Source organism: Alligator mississippiensis, chromosome 2, assembly GCF_030867095.1.
Source record: "Alligator mississippiensis isolate rAllMis1 chromosome 2, rAllMis1, whole genome shotgun sequence".
Classification (NCBI taxonomy): Eukaryota; Metazoa; Chordata; order Crocodylia; family Alligatoridae; genus Alligator; species Alligator mississippiensis.
Window position 1 is genome coordinate 150,419,299 of NC_081825.1, and position 24,219 is coordinate 150,443,517.

Sequence of the window (24,219 nt, forward strand, 5' to 3'; positions counted from 1 at the left end):
CCTGGAAAATTTATAACAAATTTATAATTTTCCATATAGAGTCTAATTACTGGGGAGCTACTTTGTATTCAGGCCTGTCTTATATTTGAATAAATACAGTAAATTACTATCTCTGGCTGGAAATCACTTATGCCTGTTTCATTTCTTAAATAGGGGCACAGGGGGAGAAAACAAGAGGAATGACAGGTTCTCAAATTGTTGAACTCATACCTATGTGCCTGGGTCACAGGAAAAGTTTTTCAGCTTCCCATTCTATGTAGCCACGTATAGGGCGTTACTGGAATCTCAGTGGTCAGTGAAGAAACAGAGGAGTTAATTTTTGTCAGTGTGTATCCCTACCCCCTTCCTACCTTAGAAGTTTAAACAGTGATCCTCTTTATTTTTTATTGAATTTTTTTTTAAATGCAACACAAAAATAAAAGATACATACTATACACGTTGACCTAAACTATGTACATGTGTGTCACAAACAATAATAAAGGGGAAAAGAAGAAGAATAAACAGGATGGAAGATGGAGGGGTAGAAGAAGAAAAGAGAAGTGTACAAGGAGTAATAATTTAGTTACTGAAATTTTCTAAGACCTCTTTCCAAATTGCACCAAACATTTCAAAGTAGTTAAGCCTGCTAAACATGACTCTTTTTGTAGATGTCAGCTATGCCAAAGAGGATGGAGCTAGACTGTTTACAGTGATGGCTGATGACAGAACAAGGAGCAACAGTCTCAAGTTGCAGCAAGGGAAGTTTAGGTTAGATATTAGGAATAATTTGCTTGCTAGGAGGCTAGTAAAACACTGGAACAGGTTACCCAGAGAGGTGGTGGAAGCTCCATCCTTGGAGTTTTTAAGAGCCGGGTAGACAAAGCTTTGGCTGGGATGCTCTAGTTGGGGACAGTCCTGCTTTGAGCAGGGGATTGGACTAGATGACCTCCTGAGGTCCCTTCCAGCCCTAATTTCCTATGATTCTGTGGCATCTCATTGTACCTGATTTTAATCTTTCCAGGTGTTCCACTTTTCTTATGTAGTATTATAATTTTCCATGTCACTTTATAAGGTCCATTCTAAGACAGCAATCTGGGAAGGATTTAGTTTTCGTTCTTTAGGAATATATCCAGAAGCATACACATTTGCCAAAGTTATCAATGCTATGTTCAAAACTGTGTTAACTATTCTCATAATTTCTTTCCAAAAAGAATTGATAATGGGACACGACCAAAACATGGCCAGTAGTGCTTGGTTACATCTCCAACATGCGTCTACCAGCAATATATTCAATTTTTTTTTAGTTTACTGGGAGCCCAGTGCAGAGAAAAGTTGCCTTTTGTCGTAGAAGATGAAGTCTAAGTCCAATTGTCGATGCTTGAATATTGTGAATTCCTGATTTTTTTTGTTTGTTTGTTTGGTTTTTTAAATTTTTTTTCCCCCATTGGGATTCTGTCATCTGAATACCTAGGTCTTTATTCCACTTCAGTCTTAAATAGTCTGCATCAGGTCTGTCATTTAACATTATATAGTCATAGAGTGATGATGGCACACACAGATGGAAACATTTCAAGCCAAAAAATAATAATCTGAAATATTCACTTGACCTAAAGCCTCAGGTCCAAACTGATTTTCTAATACTTTATACAACTGCATATATTGCCTTTCAGCTGTTTTCAAAAGATCAAATTCATCGCAATTCAGAAAAGGATTTAATATGATTTCCTACTAGAAGCTGGACTACATGTAGAATACCCCTATCTGTCTAAATTCTCCACATCAGTTTGTGGGAACTTCACATAATCCTTTCAAAAAGACATCATCAAAAATAGAACCCTTACAGTGTAACAAAGGATGAAACTTCAGTAATTTTGCCAACAACCTTAGAAAAAATGTGTACAGTTTTGAGAGTTAAACTGTGATAAGTAAAGCTCTTGATGGCGGATAATGAAAGGGGAACGTAAGTGCCTGTTCAGTTTCCACCCTTACAGAAGAGTTATCAGTTATATCCATCATCCAGTACATAGCCAGACTTGCACAGAAAGCATTGTGATATAGTCAGAGGTTTGAAAGATGAAATCCTCCCATTTTATATTGGAAATTGCATCTTTTTTTAAATTAAAGTAGAGTCCTTTTATCCTCTCTCCATAGAAACCTGTTGTCCTCTTCAACCGATTTAAATTTATTTCAAATTTGACACATGTAATATATGTTGGGAACTTGTGCTTTGCTACATTTGGAATAAGTTCAGTATTAACTGTGATGGAAACTATTTCAAATCTGCATTCGGCTGACAATCAGCATATTAATTTTCTTAATGACACAAGTATGTACTTGCTGCAATCGTGCATAAAAGTTTGCCATCAGAAACGCTGTATTTCAAATGTCACAGCAATAGCTGGATTGTTGGGTGAGCCATTGTTTCAAAGTGTATGACGTCAAAAGCCAAATGCTCTTGTCTTTTCATTCATCCAGTAAAATGTATCCTGGAATAGAGCAGACTTGGGAAACTATTGAATCCTTCACAAAATGAACTAATATGACTGTCAGTATAAGACACATCTCTGCCTTTCTTTTGGAAATGCATTAAACTTTAATGCCAGGTATGAGAGCAATAGGAAAAACATTCACTGCTGCTTTACTTGCATTTCCCTGTAAACATTGTTTACTCTTTGGTGTATGGTGTCAGGAAATTCATTAGCAATGTCTTCACACTGAGGCATCTGCTGTGTCTTTAACCTCCTGCATGCCGGCTGCCTTATGCAACTGATCTATCAGGTTGATTGTCCAATAAAGTTTCTGGTTTTAAACTTTAGTGACTTGATGGATATATAATGTCATTTGAGAGAACCATTTCTATACTTTATGAATCTTTAGGTTGAGCATTCAAAATAAAATGCTAACTAATCTTGTTGTTCTCTTTCTCAAAGCTTGTACAATGAGGATAGAAATTTACTTCGTATCAGGGAGAGAGAGAGACGGAATCAGGAGGCCCTTCAGGAAAGAGACACCTTCCCCGAAAATATTCCCCTCTTTGCAGAACCATACAAGGTAATAGTAATGTAGCATATTGCTGAGAGGAGGTGAGGTGGTGGGGAGTTGTGACCTCTGTGTACGGTGTAATATGGTAGAGTACAATATGTGTACAGCAGGACTGCATTTGCATTGCAGCTCCCAAAATATGCATTTAAGACTGTGGTTTCATTTTGCAGGTTATTAAAGTATTAAACTTGGAGATTGCTGCATGTCGTATTGGGCACATCTGCCTTTTTTCCAGAAGCTAGTGGGTGGACACTTATGACCCACTTGGCCTGCCCATCCATCAGTAGCCTGCAGCTTGAAACCATGCTACTGCTAAAGGCCCACCTGCAACCTTTACTCATGTTGGTTAGCGCTTGTGTGAAAGCAATCCCTTTCACAGCAGTGAGATGTGTACATGAACAAGGGTTGCCTAAACCTACCATAAAATGGTGTTAAGATGGTGGTTTATTGAAAATTAAGACTTTTTCTCTCCCCCTTGAACCTGGATTTGATTTTTTTTTTTTTTTTTTGGCACTTGCATTTTCTTTTCTCATCACTTCTGTTTCAGACAAACAAAGAAGATGAATTGTCCAGTCGCATTCAGAACATGTTGGGCAATTATGAAGAGGTGAAGGAGCTCATTAGCAACAGATCCCATCAGAATCTCATAGGGATACCCAAAAATGTTGTTTCTTTGATCCCCCAAGGAAAGCCTGATCACCCATCCTTTCTTGAAAAGACCAGCAATACATTAACACCTTCATTCCAGCATCGCATCTGCCACCAACCTATGGGACCCCTGGTCTGGGCTCCTTCTCCAGTTAGCAATTCCATCCACTACCAAAAGACACAGTTAAGAACAGAGCCAGCCTCCAGTTTGCACACCAAAAGCCACAACTTATCCAACAGTCGGAGCCAAGGTCAAGAATACAGTCGCAGTGGACAGGAAGGCCACAATGGCACTCGCCACAAGAAAAATGAAAGGCGTGTTGATAAAGGTACCACTAATGAACTGCAAGCCTCCCTTTTGGAACTTTCTCCCTTGCTGTCCTCTTTTTCTTCTCCGGTGGCACCCCTGTCACCTCTACATTCCAGCCAGCATGTAAATTCCAGGTCACAGAATAGCAACAAAAGTCATGGGCAGTCCTGCAGTCAAATGCAATCTCCTCAGGACCTAATGGCAGGATCACATGATAGTGAAAATCAGGATTGTTCAGCCATTAACTTGGCTGGTGCCACCCAACCTTCCTCTCAGACATTTCCCCCTTCCTTGCCATCAAAAACTAGTGTAATGCAACAGAAACCTACAGCATATGTCAGACCAATGGATGGCCAAGATCAGGCACCAAATGAGTCACCAGAGCTCAAGGCACTTCAAGAGGAGTACCATGGAGAGTCCTACGAGAAAATATCAGATCTAAAAGCAAATGTCAAGGCCAAGCTATCCAAATTGAAAATCCAGTCTGAACCCATTGAGGTTAGTGAAATTACTCTTCTCCTGCTGCCAGTAGAGTAACTTAAGCTGAAGGGCAGAATGTTGAGGGAAAGGGGCTGGTTGAAGGGCCCATTGGCGTGCACTTTTTATTATCTTGTGGGAGACCTAGAATCTGGTTGTTGCTGTCTTGGGAGGTGACTGTGGGTTGCTAGAGAGAAGATGGTGTAGATTGGTTTGTCAGTGCTTTGGAGCAGATTTGGGGGAGGGTAGATATAATCCTTCTACTATAAACTTCTGTTGTAGAAGGCAGCTTGCTAAACAGAAATTGAGATGACGACTGCATTTTCTGATCCATTGTGCTGAGGGTGCTTGTATCCCAGGTGTATGTTGGAAGAGGAGAGGAAGGGAAAGAGTTTTTAAATAGCCTGAGTCCTTCGTTACAGAAAACAAAACTTCAGTGGGTAATTGGACACAGCTATTAATAATTATATTACATTTATAAACTGAAGTTTCCAAAATTACTCAGTCCTCTTAGCCACTTTAGACAATCTCAGTCATGTACTTTCTGGTATGTATATAAACAAAAGCTTTTTCTACCGGGGAGGAGAAGGGGTGTTAGTCTGATTGGTTTTTTTTTTTCTAATGTATTTTTACTTGCTTATGTTGCAAATGCTCCCTTTCTTCCCTAGTCAGTTTGTTAAGTAAAAGATTTTATTAGGGTCCAGATAAACTTGCCTTTAAAGATGTCTCTCTTCATTCACGGTGCCCTCTTGCTCCTTTTAATCAGCAATTATTTTCCAGGATAAGACCGAACCACATAAACTACAGCCGCATTTAGGGTTGGGTAAAAAGCCCACAAAGTTAAGCCTCCTGAAGTCCCCTGCTTTACTAAGTTCTTCTGTGCCCCAGGCCACAGAGCTCATGAGGAGGTATTTTGCATCTTCACATGTTAGAAGTAAGAATGCACAGAAGCTGACTACCAGAAAACTGAAGAAAGCATGTTGAAACTATATAGGCAGTCTGTAACAGTGTTTGTGAAATGCTGAGTAGAAGTAAATAGGAGTAGAAGTAAATGGCCAGCTCTTATCTCCTTTCATTTTGAAAGAGAATTGGAAACTGAGTGAATAGGAAAGTTTCTCTAAAAGTTCCGAAAGCCACAGCAGGGCTGCATTTTGGGACTATATGAGCTATTGGAGCACATGTTTTAGATCAGGGATGTCAGACACACCCTATAGGGCCAGGGGTTGTGGCAGCAGGGCAAAAAGCAGCCGTGGAGGGGCCAGTGGTAGATGTGGCAGTATGACAGGCAACCACTTGCAGTGGTGGTAAGGCAAGAGGTCATAGAATCATAGAAAATGAGGGCTGGCAGGAAGGTCATCTAGTCCAACCCCTTGCTCAAAGCAGGAACATCCCCAACCAGATCATCCCTGCCAAGGCTTTGTCTAGCCATGTTTTAAAAACCTCCAAGGAGGGGGAGTCCACAGATTCTCTGGGTAACCTGTTTCAGTGCTTTACTACCCTCCTGATGAGAGTTTTTCCTAATATCTAACCTAAACTTCCCTTGCTGCAACTTGAGACCATTGTTCCTTCTTCTGTCATCTGTCACCACCTGAGAACAGTCTATCTCCATCCTCTTTGGAACCACCTTCAGGTAGTTGAAAGCTGCTATTAAATCCCTCCTCAGTCTTTTCTTCTCCAGACTAAATAAGTCCATTTCCCTCAGTGTCTCCTCATAGATCATATACTTTAGCCCCCTAACCATTGCTGCTGTCCCCTTGCTAATGACAGCCCATGGCTAAGGTGGGTCGGGATTCTGTTGCAGGCCCTGCCCCTCAAAGTCCTTGTCACACCAGGACCCCCAAGGATAAGATGTAATGGCTTTGCAGACCATATGTTTGACACCTCTTAGACTGTTAGGAAGCTTGTCCTTCTGTGGTGTTTGCAAAGAAAGGTAGTGTTTCTTTTTGCATCAGAAGGTTTAAAGCAGGGGCAGAATAAAACTTGATTTTCTTTTCCTTTCAAAATGCTGTCTTGTGAAATAGAGGTTTGACTCCTGGGGGTGTTTGTATTGCCTGTCAAGAAAGTTGTTTTTTTCCCCACATGTTTTGGCTTCTTAATCTCTGTGTTAAATTTCATGCATATGCTGCAGATGAAGTTTACTTAAAGCAAGCCTCAAAACAAGAAGAAACCTGGTTGTATTAGTGTCCTGTACAACATATATTTTTAAATGATGCCTTTGTAAAAGTGTCTTTCCATAGCAGTTGTGCTCTGTTGGGAAGTGTCTCTAGTGGGTTATGGAATAGAGAAAATCCCACACAATTTACTGATTCATTTTGATGCACTGGCTGGGGGAGTAGTTAGCTGATTGCACGATTTCACAATGATTACACACTTAATTTATACAACACAATTTTATTTTAAAATTCTTTGCTACGTATATAACCCTGCTTAGCTTTAAGAAACACCACAAACATTAAGAACACAATAATTACATATATCAGAAACAATGCTCCGAATGCACTTCCTTCCCAAACAATGCTATAAGAATTAGTATTACAAAAACAACTACAATTACAACTAAAAGTTAAATTTGAATCAATACTATTATTTTTCATAATATACTTACAATCCTAGAATTCCGAGAAGCCAAACACCTAAATATGTTTTCATTCCTCAGTAGTACAATTTAATGGGTTGGCCTCAGTAGTACGGTTCAATGGGCTCGCCTCAACAATACAATTCAATGGGCTGGCCTCAGCAGTGATAGGACTAAGTCCCCTTCCTTCAGTCCCTTTCAGGTGCTCCGCAGCTTCAGCGTGAACTAAGAGATTCGTGTTCACAGAGAGGGTGGTTCAGGTGATCAGTCTGATCCGGCTTACACTTGCGATTCTTCCTTCGTTGTTCTGCAAGTATAGTCACCTCCAAATTGGGACAGTAAGTTACAGTTTTTATTGAGTGAGCTGCCGTCTTGGGCCACTCCTACTCAAACCCCCAAATTTGGGCTCGGATCTTACTCAACAGATTCTTTTGCTTAGTAATTAGTTTCTTTTGTTGATCATTTTAATTACTTTGGGGAACTTCCATACCACTGCAAGTGACCTTTTCTTACCAATCTTTCCAAAAGGCCCTAGGGTTTGATCTCTCGGAACTCGGGATATTTGCTGAGTACAATTTTCAGGTTCTCTTTGTAAAAGACTTCTAAAGATAAAATTCAAAAGTTAAGACTTTGAGCAAAGTCTGGATCTTCACACGTAGTCCAAAACAATGACCTAGATAAGGAGATAAATCTTATCTTCTTCCTGAAACTGGCTAATGGGCAACCATTACAAACATTCAAACTATTTCATTCAATATGACAGGAAGCACTACAGATATTTTCCATGAGATGACATAAGATAAGTCAGATCTAGTGCATTGGTGGATGTTTGCTGTAACGAACCCTCAGGTTTATGGATGCCTGCACACCTCCAGAGAAATGGGCTTTTACTTTGAATGACATGTTTCTATTGCTTTTTAAAAAAAAGATAGATGTGGCCCAGCTTTGATGGAAAGGCCTATTGTAAGACATGTTGGTCTCAACCCACTTCTTGTGGAGAACTGTAAGAAATTGGCATGTGCTGAGCAATGGTGAGCTCATTTGAATATGAGAATTTCTTTGATTAGAAGAACATTCTTCATTGTGCATCTCATGAGCAGACAGGCAAAGTCATCTGGGTTTCATTTTTTCCCTTAGTCAGATTGCTTTACAGCAAAGCTGTGTCCTATTTCCAAGCCAGCTTCTTCCCAAACCAGTTTTGGAGATGAAGCCGCTGTTTGCACTGCCTATTGCTGTAATTTTTGGAAGGGCTTCTTTTTCCTGTGGTTCTCACAAATTGGGGCTTCTTTGTTCTCCTTCAGCTCTACTGCACTGTTACACTATCATTCTGTTCTTCTTTTCTCCTCATGTTGCTTCACTTCTCCTTACATAGCCTGTTTTTGTCTCCTTTTTTTCTTTAATGTATAGACTCTAACTTCTGAGAGGGCAGGCCTGGTGGGATTAAATATTATATATTTAATGAAAATCTACCTCCTTGTGGGCTTCAGCTGGAAAGGAAGTGGAGAGGCTCTTAAGGCTCAAAGCCTCATCTGTAATTGCATTTCTAGACAAGTAATAACCTGATGTGCAAGATCTTTGCTTTTGAATGCCTATATGCATCAAATAGCATAGTTATCTTGTACGTGAAATATTTTGGATGCATATCTTTAGAGAAAATAACTGTTCAGTTTAGTTAAGAGACCCTATTATTTCAGCCTACTTATTTCTACATCATTTTACATCGTTTTTGGCTTTGAAAAGAAGTAAAGCCCTTTCACTCACTAGGGCTGGAAACTGAGCAATAGGAAGATAAAGTGTCATTATATACCTTGAAAGTTCTCTGGATAAATTGTTGGAGCTCTTGTGCGTGTTATTTTTAACAAAGCTGTTCACCTGAAATGTGGTAGTGAGTAGCTGGAAGCTATTTTACAGTGGGTAGAGCCCAAGGAGAGCAGTCAAGCTTGCCCTTTTTGGGAAAGGGCCAGTCTATTTCCTTGTTTTTAGTGAAACACAGGAAAGTCCCTGCCTCTGCTCTTTGACCCAGTGCTGAAGGAGTGATTTGATGTGACCTGCAGGAATTTGACTGCCTTCTCCCTGCCTGTTTGTGGCATGTTTTTATAATTTGTTTTATACTGTTCAGCCCCAGTTACGCCTGATAGTGACAAACCAAATTCAGTTTTTCCCAGGGTCTCCTTTGATATCATTTAGGGGATATTTCTTCTACCAAATGGCTCTTGTCTAATTGAATTTCCAAGGCCTGTGTGTCACCTGCAGCTGTGAATTCATTGTTGACAGCTTTTGCTCATGGCAACACTGACAAGTTAAGCCTTCCAGTTTCAATAGACAAGCAACTTCACTGTAGAGTGAATTAATCCACAGTGGATAACTGTTCAGGGACTCATTTTGTATTCATATACACATCCTACACAACTCTTCTTCCTTTTCCCTCAATAATTCTCCCACTTCAAGATTGCTTCTATCTATTTTAAATAGATATTTCCATGTTGTACTTGGGGAAAGCTTCAGAAACAGGACAAACACGCAAATATTCACCACAGATATATTCACCATGTACGTACAAATGCATTCACCACGTACAAGTGTTTTAGTTTATTGACCTCTTTTTTGTTTAGCATTTTGGTTTAAAGAAGCTTGTTGTTCTTCATAGCCCAGCTTCCCATCCTCTTTCATTCCTGCAGGGAAATCTCAATGCTTAGCTTGACCTGTAATAGTTTCCAAAGTAGCACACTGTATGATGTCTTAAATGAAATTGACTTTCTGACAGGCCAAAGCAGCAGTGAACCAAGGTTGTGAGAGAGAATATAAATCTTGTACAACTGTAAAGACCAAAGTGACTGGCAAAGCCATATAGCTTTTTCTTTTCAGTGCTTGACAGAGGGCTCTGTGTATGTGTTGTAATGGGCTCTTATCAGGGGTCTTGTATTGTGCTATGCTTCCAAAAAATTACTTGTTTATTCCCCCCCTGCCCGCACCGCCCCCCCCTCCCCCTCCCCCCCCCGATAACCCTGTTCTAACCCCAGGCACAAAGTGAACAAAATGGCTTCTGATTTTCCTGTACAGTTTTAATTCAGATATTCAACTAGTATCCCAGTTCGCTAGTTGCATTCACCTCAGCCAACTTTCTGGTTGGTATTTAATTGAGACTTACTTGTTTCCTTTTAGTAGCAGAGTCAAAATGCATAGGAAAAAGGTTGAGTTTAAAAAAACAAACAAACAAATAATAATCCTCAAGTAAGATACTCAGAAGTAAGTACTGAAAAAATGCTAATGCTGCCATATAGCTTTTGGCATCATTAGCTTCACCGCCTGGCACATTGTGTAGACATTAGGGCTGTGCAAAGCTTTGGTCCCTGATTTGATTCGGCAGAGATTCAGCCCAGTTCAGCGGCAGAATCTCCGAATCAAATCAGGAAACCTTTAATCTCCCCAAATCAATTTGGAGAGATTTGATGATTTGGACATAGACATAGCTTTAAATGTTTTTTCTGCATACCTCAAGTTACCAGGTGGCTCATGAACGCTGAGATGCTGGAGAGGATGGAGAGTCCCACAGGAGTGCAGCAGGCTCCCCAGCATACTCAGTGGTAGACCCGGAAGTGGACCAGAAGCACTTCCGGGTCTGTTGCAGAGCATGGGGGGACTCCCACTACCGCCCCCTCGGCTCAGCGACTCGTGCCTCCTGGGTCTGGAGGGGCATCCAGGGTCCAATTGTCGAGCCGGAGGGGGGGCAGGGGGGGCCCTTGCATGCTCGGTGGTGGACCCAAATGTGGGTCCACCACCAAACATTCAGGGGGGCCCCCCACGCTCCTGTAAGACGCTCCATCTGCCCCACCATCTCAGTGTTCACAAGCCATACCTGGTACCTCGAGGTATGTCGAAAAAACATTTAAAGCTGTGTCTGTGGCTGAACTGCTGATTCTCCACATCAGCATCGACTTCAGATTCAGCTGAATCGAATCGGGACAGTGGTCCGAATCAACGAATCGAATCACTGTCCCTGATTTGGGACGAATACGAATCTGAATTGAATACAGCCCATTTCGCACACCCCTATTGCATACTACCGATCCAAAATGTGGTTGGCTTTGGTACACATGATTGCATATAAGGCAGTGGTAGAACAAGACCTCAGCTGTGCTAATAAACAGTAAATAAAGTGAGATTCCAAAATCAAAAATCTTTTAAGACAAGCCCAGTGAAGGTTGCAGATGGTGTAGAAATCTACCAGTCATCATCCTCTAATGTATAATGTGCACAGGCAGAATTGGAACCCTGCTGATCCAGTGCCAGAAACACGGAGAGTCCTTCTGTTTATTCTTAGATGCAGTCAGGCATTAGATGCAAGACTCTCACTAGACAGATAAGACCAGTTCCTATTCCACTCGAGGCATGTAAGTGCAATCCTGTTCCACCCTGCTCAAGTCCCTGAAAAACTGTTGATACAAAAAGGTGGGTGGGTCCTCCTCCTCTTTGCTTCTTTTTTATGACTTAACGCTAAGATAATAACGTGTTACAGCAGTGGGCGCATTAATGGATCCAAACAGGGTGAAGTACTAGGTCCATGTATTGCCTAATAAGTGAAATAAGATTTGGCTACTTGCGCTCATCACTGCTTCCACTGAAGTCAGTGGAGAAGGGCCCACTCATATCCATGTTAGTGGGGGTGGCCTAAAAACTGTACACAGTAAAAATCCTTACCAACTCTTTACTTATAGCCAATATACCTCCCTCTTCCCCGCCAAACTGAATTCAGGTATATGGAAAGTTTGCAGGAATTTTTGAGGTAGGGGGAGGTGGAAATGCTTATGCGCAAGTCAAATGCAGGTAAAGCCTCTTTTTTTTAATGACCTTTAATATAAAAGAAAAGTTTGAATTCCTTCCAGCTGAGTGCAGCCTTAACTGAGGCAGAAGCAATAACGAGACCCAATACTGTAGTGAGGTATTAATAAAACTGCTGTTGCAGAAATGTATGGAGAGAGACATCATGATGTGGACATTGTATTCCTGTACTATGTCACTGTGTCTGTGCAAAGATTTCAGCTGTGCTTAACATAGGGTCTTGGAGAGGGGTGGGAACTCCTTTCCAATAGTGCTGATTCTTTTGTGCTGGGTCAGTTGTGAGATATTAAAACAGCTGAAGTCCTCTAACTGTACCCTTGCTGGTGACATGATTTCCATACCTCTAGGGAAAAAAAAAGGAGCTACTTGCATACACTCTTGAAATTCCAGCTTGAATCCTACTTCTTATTTATGGGACATCTCAACCAGAATGCTGCTCACAATGCTTACAGACCTGATTAATAGTTTAAAGATTAAAATAAGTAAATAGGGGTAGCTTGTCTAAGGATTGGGATTAGGACATAAATCAGCAAGTACTTGAAGGATATAAATACTGAGAAAGGGAGATGACTGAATATTTAGTACAATTAAACGGATATAACAAGGTGTATGCAGAAAAAAATAATCGGAAAGTAATTTAAGCTAAAAATGGATAAACACTACTTTTATTTGGTTTAATATTGTTTTACCTTGCCTTCCCAAACAATAAAGTGCAGCTATATACATTTTAATATTTAAAAACATGTAGCTACATAGAATATCTACAGAATTTATAGATGCCTTAATTTATGAGACTTGGAACTATAATAGATTTGGGATTCTGTTTGTCTTCTGGTTTTCTGAGCCTTCATGGTGTCATGACTTTAAATTGTTCTCTACATCTATGAGAGCTGAAAACTTTTTATTTTAAAATGAACACTGGGGTTTGGGGTAATGATATATCTCTGGAAGCTGAAGCTTTAAGAAAAACACCAAGTAATGTCAGAGTTGGTAATACTGCAGTTTTATAGGTCTCATTGTGACCTAGGTCTAAGTAGACTAATAGAGCAACACAGCGAATGAGCGTCCATTGGCTATTAGAAGTGAGACTTGTGTTTGCCACTTATGTTTAAGCCTATTTTGAGGCTAAGCATAAGGCTAGTTTTGACCAGATATGTTTTTGCTGTGGTGCTAGCTGTATCTATAACACAGACATGCTGTATGCATGCCCATTAGTATCAGCTTGTCATGGGAAAATAAGCCCAACCACCTTTTTCTAGCTTTGCTGTATTCTGTTGTATTTATTGGAAAATTGCTACAAATGCAACAGCATGAATTAAAATAAGGCGGGGGACCATGCATATGGTGATAACTCATTCATCAGTTGCCCCAGGTCCTGCCCATGTGCCTCAGACAACATGTGCTAGACCTGCTCCAGGGCTTACACTGCACATGTGTGGGCTCCTGGTGCTGCATGTTGCACAGGGCATCTGAGGCACAGGCTGCATGAAGCACCCCGGACCAGGCTGGTCCTGCGTGCTGGCCCTGGGCAGGTCTGGATGAGGCCCCAGAGCCAGTCTAGTGTGGGTACATCATGTCATGTGTGCCCCAACCAACGCCCCCATGTTATGTGCAGCATATACAGTTCTGGAGCCAGTGCATGCTCCATGTGGTACATGGGGTCAGTCCAGAGACTTACGGGCCAGATCCAGTTGTATGTGTGAGGCCCCTGCTGTACCCCGAGTGGCACACGGCTCCACTGCCACTTCTGCTGGCTGGTGCTGACCCAGGCGGGTCTGTCCCATCTGGAGCAGCACGCAGCTGAAGCTGGCTTCCCACCTGCTACTGGGGATGGGAGGAGCCCGGCCAGGTTAGCACTAGCCAGCAGAAGTGGCAGCAGAGCCGTGTGCCAATCCGGACCGACGGGCACAGGCAGGGGGAGAATGCAACTGAGCCTCTGCCATTCCGGCCGGACCCATCCCATCCTGAGCAGCATATGGCTCCGCCGCTGCTTCTGTTGGCCGGTGCTGACCTGGCCGGGGCTCCTCCCATTCCCAGCAGCATGTGGGAAGGCAGCTTCAGCTGCATGCCGCTTTTCCTGGCTGGTGCTGACCCGGCTGGGTCCATCCCATCTGGAGCAGCACGCGACTGAAGCTGGCTTCCCATGTGCTGCTGGGGTTGGGAGGAGCATGGCCAGGTCTGTACCAGCCAGCAGAAGTGGCGGTGGAGCCGTGTGGTGCTTGGGACAGGATGAGCCCGGCCAGAGCAGCAGGGGCTCAGCTGCCCCCTGCCTGCACCGGTCAGTCCCGAGCAGCACATGGCTCCGCCGCCGCTTCTGCTGGCCGGTGCTGACCCGGCCGGGCTCCTCCTGGCCCCAGCAGCATGTGAGAATCCAGCTTCAGCTGCGTGCTGCTCTGGATGGGACAGACCCGCCTGGGTTGGCACCAGCCAGCAGAGGCGGCGGCAGAGCCGCGTGCCGCTCGGGACTGACCAGCGCAGGTAGGGGGAAAGTGCAGCTGAGCCCCTGCTGCTCCGGCTGGGCTCATCCTATCCCGAGTGGCACATGGCTACTCCTCTTCCCACATGCACTGCGTCGGCAACATCAAGCTGACGCGGTGCGTGTGGGAACCTTGTCCCTTCCCCAGCCCTTCAGCAGCCATTAGGAAGCTGCTGAGGGACTGGGGGAGGGACAAGGGGTGGGAACGAAAGTAAAACAGTGTTTACTTCCGTTTCCTGTAGCAGCACCACGGGCCACAGAAAATGCATTGCGCTGCGCCCCAGGCAGGTACAGCAGTGCCGGGAGCAGGACATAGTGGTGAGAGCCGCCCCACCCCCTCCCCAAGTCCCACACCCTTCCACCCTGGCGAGGTAGCCCCTGTCCCAGCCCCAGCCTCAATCCCTCTCTCGCTGTCCCAGTGCCCCTACCCTCCCCCCCGCACCCAACAGACTTACCAGCTAGACGCAACTGTTGAGCATGGTAAAGGAACCAATCTCCCATTTGTAATGTTGTTCTTATGAGAAAACTGGTTCCGAGTTATGACGTTTTGACTTACGATACGGTTTTCAGGAACCAGTTGTGTCGTAAGTCTGAGGACTGCCTGTACTGGTTATCTCCCTACTGTTTTCTGATACTGAAGATAAAAACTCATGCTTTCAGGTTTTTTTATCCTCACCCATAAGGAATAGAAATATATTTATTTAATGAAATCAGAGATTCTTATGTAATAATGTAGCTGCAAGAGCTTGGCTTCATAGCTAAGCAAAATACAAAGTATGGCAAGACTCTTGATCATGTTGCAATATTGTATTTATCTGTCCACTCCATCAGCATTTTATGTTCTTGCTGCTTGGGAGGTTAACCTAGAATAACAGCTGTGTGTGGATTATTTGCATACTCCATGTAAATTTCTGGCTCTTTCCAGAGTATTTTGGGGGGCAGTATTTTTCTGGCAAATAAGGCATGATGTAGCACAGGTAAATGGTATCTGTATGTGTTGGTGGCAGAATCCAATCATGGTCCTCAATTAAGCTAAATTTAATTTTTAGCTGGTTTTACCAAATAAATAGTTTTCTTTAGACTTTGGTTTGTTTTTTGTTGTTGTTTTGGGTTTGATTGTTTTTTGAGCTCCAGAACAGGAAACCCTTATAACTTTTATGTTGAACTCCTAACTTGAAAGAGTGGGAAGAGGTAGGGAAGGGCAGTCAGAGGAGGAGCCATGAAGCCTGCAAAAGGCAACAAAATGGCCTGAAAGATAAGTTTGGAAGTTCCCTTACATTGTGTTAAATCCAGGTAGGAGACTCCGCAAAATAAAATATAGTGGATATACTGGCCCAAAAATGGATGCATAAATTTGGGTTTCTGAATCTTAAGTAAGTGTCTGAAATAAACTGCCTGATTTAAAAAAAACAAACCCTCACACTGGTATCAGCTGTAACATAGAAGCCTAACTCGAGGCACTATCTTTTTAATGTATGTTGGCCATTCTCTCTCTCTCAAGTAATCTGACAGCCCTAACGGAGTGTTTCAATTTGCAGATTTGAGAGCTAAAAAAATTCTAAAAGAACAGTTTTAACATAATGGTATATCATTAAAATGACAGTATTGTTGAATGAAATGCATGTAAATATTTTTTTTTTTTTTTTATGAAACAGATGGTATGCATTTAGCTTTAACAACTTTATGTTAAATAGTAAGAATTTTTTTGCTGGAATTGTGTTATGACGGCCTAGCCTCAATACTTTGTCTGTGCAATGGGGGTAAGTATCACCCTTGGTCTCACATGGGTGTTTTGAAGATTAATGTGTGTGAAGCACTTGGATGCTATAATTATGAGGATCACAGACAAGCCCCATGAGGAAGTTGATTGTTCTGTTTTCAGAGCGTCGTTTGAATAACGTGCAGTAAATAAGGCAAGAGGCCACACACTGAACAATGAGGAGACAACAGATGATTGAATAGCTGCTGACAGTTCCATCCCTTCTGTGTCCTGAATGAGGCAGGGATCCTCTTGTGTGGGGGAAGTGAAGGGGCCAACAATTTGCAGGCCTGATATTAAAGATGACATTATAATGCTTACACCCAAGAAGGCTGAAATAATGCCATATGGGCAACCTCAGTTTTGATATTTTCTGACTTTTGAGCGTATGATGTAGGGAGGGATATGCATGCATGTGTACAAGATGTGTGGGGGTGCGTGTTTGATGTAAAAATATCATATCATGTTCAGCAATCTGCAGATCAGTAGCCTGTAGCATTTTGCTGAGAATAGGTTTGTTTGAATCCTCGCTGCTAATGTCCTGAGTTCAGTGTGTTTAGGGATTTTTAACAATGCTGTTTAACACTTAGCACTGTGTATGAGGGTTAAGGGGTTGCAAGAGTGGAGTTTATTAAGAACTATCGAATTGCCTGTCAAGAATGACGGGGGGGGGGGGGGGGGGGGAGGGGACTGGGATGGAGTGCTGCCACCTAACGTTCCATGCTGCCGATATTCTGCCTCTTGCAGGGAGTGGGGTGGGGTGGGGGAGCTGAGGCCAGTGGTGCTGGCCTCGGTTCCCCCGCCCTCTGTCCTGTCCTTGGCGCGGCTTTGGAATCGTGGCAGCGCTCCCCCATGCTTGGAACACTCTGATTGGCTGTTTCCGTCAGCCAATAAGAGTGCGAATAAAGCGTTATGGACAGACTTAGGCTCTTAAAATATTTGGTGAAGATTTTGTCTAGAGTTGTTTTTGCAGTAACCTGGCAGAGCTGACAAGCTTTTTTGCTGAAACTTGTAACCTTTGATGAGGTCTGCTGAAAAGTTCACTTTCTGTGGGCCTGATTCTGCACTACCTTACAAACCTTTTATATAAGGGTGACTCTACTGACTGATATTTCTCAAAGTCCTTGGGGAGGACTTTGTTTGTGTTGGATGCTTTCAATTTTTTGGCTATTCCAACAGATTTCCCTGCAGTGACTGAAGGCAACAATTTACAGTAGTTAACCTCCATTGGCATGACATTAAAGGTGTCAACTTTGTGAATTTTTGCCCACTGGTTTAGAGAAGGTTATAATCTCAGTAGGGGGACCTGATGGAGGAGGTTCCATTATGAATAGTGTGACCCTGCATAACCTTTTAATTGGAAACTAAACTTTTGTCAAACTGATTTTATCACAACTGTGTGTCCAGGTTCAGTCCTCTTTTTATCTTTTAGAAAAATCCATTTATTTTTAATTGAATGAAAAATGTTAATGCTCTTTCTCAAAACTGGAAGAAGAACCCACACACAGTATTTAAGTGTGATAACTAAAAAACTGGTTTGTCAGCTAATTTTGAAGTTTATCCTGACAGATTTTCTTCTCTAAGAGCAGCTTATAAGGCAAACTGCTTTGTTTTTCACACTTGAAAAAAGACAAAAGATAGTCCAGAAGTCTCCAAAATTGTATATATATAGTGTTGCAAATCATAATAGAATGGGACTAACTTCAATAGTTTTACCCTTAAATGTTGATTCAGTACTGCAGTTTAAATAGCGTTTTGAAAACAAATGGACGTAGTGTAGTAAATATCAGGAATGGGTTAATTTAATTTTATTTTCATTTTTCATAAACTGCAGTGGCTTAAGTTGCACAAAATTAAGTGTTGTTACTTAGAGTCTGTAATAATTGCCTAAAAATCCCCTTAATAAATTGTTTGGCATTTCAGAGTTTGCCCCAGAAATCATTACAATTTCTAATGAGACGCCTTTCAGACTGCTAATTTAATTACTATTAATGCACACTCTGACTAATATGAAAAAATATATAAAATGAAAATCAGCATGAAAGCCTGAAAAAGGCAGGCGCAGATGACAGTCAAATGTTCCAACAAGGCAACTTCAAAACAAACACTGAAGGCAGCAAGAGGTGGCAGACAATATGCATATTAATGAGCTCAAAACAAAACCCAGCAACAGGACAGTTTATTGCTGCCTGCATGGGTGACTGGTGCTGCCTTAGTTGGGGGGCCACATGCCCCCCCAGCGACCAGTCAGTGACCGGGGGTGGGGGGCCTCCCCATGGCCGAACCCACCAACCATGAGGGTCCCCCTGCGATTGATCATGAGACGGCTGATATTTTTTATTATACCAACTCAAATAAATTAAAAGCTTTGTTATCTGGCACTTTACTAACCGGCATGCTCTATTAACCAGCATGCCGATCGATGTGGGAAAAGTGAAACCGGAAGTCCCACCATGGCACTTCCGGTTTCACTGAGTCCCACGGCCCGGGCAAAGCAGCCTGTGTGGGGGGCCCCCCTCTCTGTCCCCTGGCACACATTGATATGGGAATAGTAAACTTTTAATTAAAATTCCCTCCTTGCTACTCATCGTTTCTGTTCGGGCCCCGCTCCCCGTCCCCTGGCACACTGATGCACTGCACCGGACGTGGCAAGAGGGGTGGCATCCCGAACAGACGCCTCTCGGATAACCAGCAATTTTGATTAACTGGCACTCCACATTCCCCTGGATGCTGGATAACACAGCTTTTGCTGTAGTTAGAAAAAATCTTCTTTGCAAGCTTTTGGGTGTCAACACCCTTGGTTAGAGCAGAGAGTTTCAAAAGATCTTGCATGATTCCTGCCTCTCTTACCTCTTGACACCTGTGGTATCTGACAGGAAGAAAGCCTAAACATGCTCAGTGGAAATTACAAATCAGGGGTTTTTTTTGGTTTTTGTTTTAATATATAACTCATGTTGGTTTTTAAATAAACCTAATAGGGACAGTTGAACACATCTGCTTTGCAAGGTGGACTGTATCACTTGGTGCCAGCCATCTGGCAGTGAAAAGGCAAGCTCAAAATTTTGAGTATTAGTCAGTTGAGAAGAAAGTTGTTGATTCCTAATTAACAGAAAATACTATTCCTTCCCAAAGTAATTTTTCCCTATAGATATCAGCTTCTTGCAATGTAATATTAGCTAAGCATGTATCAGCACTTCCTCTGTAAACATCCATTAACAACCAAGATGGAATTTTTATCACAGGGTTTTATAATGTGGCATAAAATGTCTAAACCTGGAACAGTTATTTTTTTGGGTGGGTATTAAGTTTTGAGATTAAGTCATATAAATGAAGTCATTTTTAATGCGAAATCTTGGCCCATGTTTTTAATATAGACTGTTTGTCTAATTTTGTAAAATTCAGCCTTTCTTTTTAACAATGCTTTACTACCATTAATAATTCTTTTACCATCATAGGGACTTATTCACCAAAGCCTTTGTGATAGCTTGTTTTTCTTTCTTTCTTTTTTAATCTGTTTGTTAACCACTTTGCAGGAAAAAAAGAAAAGAAAAGAAAAAAGAAACCCATCAAAACCAAAGGAAAAAGGAAAACATGCATTTTTAATAGCTTCTTAGAAACCGCATGTGCTGCTGGTGTTTAACATACATTCCTTCTGCTAGCATTTTGCTAACTACATTTTAATAATCTGGTTCCAGCTTGTAACAATGCTACATCTCAATATGGGAACCCAAAATAATCCTTATTCTCTCATCCCCCTACTTCTACCCCCAACCTACTAAATTACCCAGCACAGTTACACAAATGCAACCCAAAACCTTTATTGCATAGCAATAAATCGGTGACTGGGGTAGGAGAAGGGTGAATTTAAAGTAGATTTAATTAAGAGTGCAGGTTTTGGTGGGGACGCCAAGGTACAAAAAATATCATTTTTAATGTGCGTCTTCCCAGACATGTTGGTTCTAGGAGATGAAGGCCCATGATGCTATTTCTACTCTGAGAGAGAATTTCATTCTCTTTTTGCTTTGGTCAGGATTCACTATTGATTGTGCAGCTGTGCTTGAGGCTGCAATAAGGTTAGTGGTCAATTGCACTAGATACTTTACAAACGTATATGATGTCTGAGCTTATTTTCTGTGGATTTTGGAGGGTCAGGAATAGAAAAAAAAATCACAGCAGCTGCTGTTTATAAACTCGTCAACCTATATTTTTACTCCCTTGTTTTCCTCCTGTTTCATGCACATGTACACAGTATCTAGTGAGAAATAGATGCTAATCCCAGTGGAAATGGTGAATTAAAGGGCCTTTTGGAAAAAAAAAATGAAGCCAAAGCATACAGGTGTAAATATGTAAATAGAAAAAGCTACTTATTATACATAGTTTAATAGGCATTTCCCACTGGGCATGAAGGTTTCTTTTCCACACACCCCTGCCCTTGTACCTTCCCTTTGGGAAGAGCCAGAGCTTTTGTACAGGTTGGAAGTAAATTACCAATGAAACACTGAAGCAAACACAAAAGCTTGTAGAAAACATCTTCTACCAGCTTGTTTTTGTAGGATTTAAAACTCTCCACAAGGTCCTTTCCACAAGTCAAAACTGCCAAAGGGACAGATGTTGCCAATTTCAAATGTACAGGGGGAAGGCACATATTGCTAAGCAACCATGTACTTGAGAGAGCGTTTTTAGGAGAGGAGCCAAGGGAGTTATGCCTGGGAGCGCTCACGGCTTCTCATGGCTCAGTGCAAGGGAAGAGATTAAAAGTTCTTTCCTGTCAGGGCTACTACTTCAGCCGCCAGCACAAAAGACACTAACCCACTGACACTGATTAGGGTTGACAAGGGAATGTATGAAAACAGGAAATCTCTCTTGCCATGTAGGAAGACAATAAGACATGTTCACAGAGGTAAGTGTACCATACATACATGATTTGGCATTAACCTTCTTCTTGGGTAATTTAAGGTGTTTACTTGGAGGGGGGAGGGAAGCAGGGCAGATTGCTGCAAGCAATACAGTGTAGGAGGCCTTAACTGGAATGGTTGTCTCATTTGCTTTAGGTAAATAGATAAGTGAAGGATTTGTGGTTTTATTCTTCACAGAAGGCTTTCATTTAAAGGCTCCCTCACTGCAAAAAAGAAAAAAGAAAAGAAAAGAAATCAAGTCAACTCGTGGAGCTGCCAAAGAACAAAAGAACTTGTAAACAAGATGAGCCTTAATGTCAGATGTAGCTTTGTCCCCTTCCCCCTTCCCACCCTAGGACACTTCTTCATGGATAATTAACAGGGTTGTGTCCTGTTTCTGTACTTGTCTTGGATGCCAGTGGAGATACTTCTTAAAAGATTGAAGTCGAGTTTTTTGAAGGTCTTCCCCCCATCACACACTTTTTTTTTTTTTTTTTTGAGAGAAAGTACTTCTGCAAAATGTGAGAACACTGTTTTTTTCTCTGGCATATCAAAATGATATCTTTCTGTGGTAGTGTTTTATTAAATTCAATCTCAGCTTCTGGAACTTGTTTCTTCCTCCTTTTCTTCATTCTTCTAATTTGATGCATTAAAAAAATGTGGGTAGGAGGATTTATATTTTGTTTTCCTGCTTAATAGGATATTTAGTGGTTGCCAGTTAGCCACATTTTAAGTGACATTTTACAGATTAAGGATGCTCTATAAATATATGCACTGTCAAGACAGTGCAGCAGGTGATAACTGTTGTGTGCCTTTTTTTAATGTTTGCCGTTATGCTGCTTCTAACACTGTTTCCCCACCCTATGCCATCTGCTACAATAATATATCCCTATAATGACCCACTGTTACCCTGGTGAAAGGGATCTGGATGTTAAGGTGGTGAAGAGGGGAAGACAGGATGTATACTTTTGTTGTGAATTTGGAGAACTGAGAGCAAACTAGTCATATGCCACTGAGCTGATCTGGGTAGTTTGCCTATAAGGTTTAAAACTGCTGAAGGACACTATAGTTGCGTTGAAATAAACACTGTATATTTAAGAGCAATAATATTTGTAGTTTATACGTGCTAAAATATACCATTTCAATTCTCTTATTTCAAGATGGAACTTTACCACTGCTAAGGGCTGAGGAGGAATTATTCCTTCCATGGGTAGCATTGTAAAGTTGGCCAGCTGCACCATGGAGATTTGTCACCTTCTGCATTGTCAGAGGTTGTCTACTTCCAGAGTTGATCCAGGTTAGATAGTCTTATAGCCACTCCTGTGTTTCCCACTGTGCTGATTGAGGCTGCCCCGTAGTCCTGAAATTTGAATATGCAGATATATTCCTTTCTGAAATAATACCCAGATGGGTATTCCTAATGGCATTCAATATTAGGAGAGATCTTTGCCCCGGAATCACCTCGCTTTGCATGGCTTGTTTGTTTTTCCCTTAGTTATGCCTCTCGTTTTTGCTAGACAAATTAAATGGCCTGTTTTATTATGTAATTGTTCCCTACCTTTAGGTTGCACAACCTTAGTACTTGATTTTCACTGATGATTAAACATAATGCTGTGTAAATTCCCTTTTGAAGCCCTTCCACCCCAAGCTTTTCCTCTCAAGAAAAGGGGCTTGGCTTATCCATTTTATAATAATACTAATTAATGTTTATGAGCGAGAGCCAGACTGCTGGTGTTTGATCTTTTTAGTAACTAGGGATTCTGATTCTGGAGTTGAAAGCCAAAGAGGCTTTTCTTGCTTCTTGGAACCTTTGCCCTTGACTTTTAGCACACTGATTTTCTTCCATTAGCTGCATTATAAAAATGCTTCATATTGTTGTGAAACTTGTAAAATTCCCCATTAACCTTCACTAGGGACTCGGGTGCTCTTTTACATGTACTCAGGTGTAACAAATGCTTCTGGATGTGGTCTTGGCAGCACATCATGACATGAGGCTGGTTTCTTGGAACATACTGCACCCCGAGCAAAGTGCACCAATGAATTTTCTAGTGGTTTGTGCTGTTCCAAGAGGCTGTGAAAGGAGACTTTGCAGTTGACCTCAGCTGTTCTACATTTACTGAAGCACACGAAGCAAACTAAATACAACAGTGGTTGGGTGTTACCCTTAATCATACATTTTTCCCTTTATTTTTTACTCTTACAAGAGTTTTCCTAAATCTTTCAAAGGAAAAATAAACAAACCTCTCTGTTTTTCTAGGCTGGTAAGAGCAAGTAGATCAATAGTTTGCAGTTTACAAGCTAATTTTTAACTGATTTTTCACCTGTAACAATAATAGATAATGAGGCTTCTCCCAGGCATGGATGGTGTTTCTGCATTACCAATATAAATTGCAGTTTGAGAGGCTTAAAAGAAAATTATCCAATTGACTCAGTGATGAAGGACCTGTTTTTAAAGTTTAAAATATGGTTGCTTTCATCACTTTAAGTTAGTTTATAACAGGGGTGCTTAACCTCAGGCCAACAAGCCAAATCTAGTCTGCAGAGCCATGGCATCCAGCCAGTGGGGCTCCCCAGAGGGCAGGGGAGCAGTAGCAATTAATACCACCAAATTGCCAAGCTGTGTGTGGTGGGTCAGGGCCAGGCCATGCCCCCTCCCCTTCCCCCACAGCCAGATTGGACCTGGGTTATGCCCTGTTTCCCCTGCTCCATGCAGCTGGGTTGGGACCAGGCCATGACCCCTTCCTCGTGCATTGGCCAGATTGGGGCTGGGCCATACTCCCTCTCCCCTGCGGGCCAGGTTGGGACCAGGCCAAACCCCCTTCTCCTGTACAGCTGGATCGGAGCCAGGCTGCCCCCCACCCCACTCTGCCTGGCCGGGCAGGGCTTTGCTATGCCTGTTCCCGACATTGGATCAGAGCCATGGGCTGTATGCAGCCCTTGAGCAGACCGGGCACCATACATCCGGCCTGCCAAGCAAAAAAGGTTGACCACCAGCGTTCTAAGGTGCAAATCTACCCTGCCTTCTACTTAATTTTAAACTAACATAGCAAACTGTTTTTCTGCTATCACCTCCCATTTCCCTTTATTTATAACCACGGCACAGTGTAGGATGTTGTTAGTTGCTGTGTCAGTTGCCACACAGTAATTTTGTCACATACCATGTGCCCCCAAATAAGATGCATGCTTTTATTTTTGGAAGGCAGAGTGTAGCAAAAAGAT

At 42.0% G+C, this 24,219-nt stretch overlaps 1 protein-coding gene across 7 annotated transcripts in view; it reads left to right on the plus strand.

Annotated features, from left to right (window-relative positions):
• AFF1 (ALF transcription elongation factor 1) overlaps window positions 1-24,219 on the plus strand; it is a 241,207-nt gene that overhangs the window by 134,242 nt on the left and 82,746 nt on the right. For 6 of the 7 annotated variants that reach the window (XM_059722274.1, XM_059722270.1, XM_019488145.2 and 3 more), the window contains 2 exons: window positions 2,910-3,030; window positions 3,569-4,477. In XM_059722274.1, the coding sequence (XP_059578257.1) occupies window positions 2,910-3,030; window positions 3,569-4,477 (1,030 nt within the window). Of the gene's footprint in view, window positions 1-2,909; window positions 3,031-3,568; window positions 4,478-19,601; window positions 21,006-24,219 lie in introns of those variants that run through there. The other variant, XM_059722275.1, reaches the window with a different exon arrangement.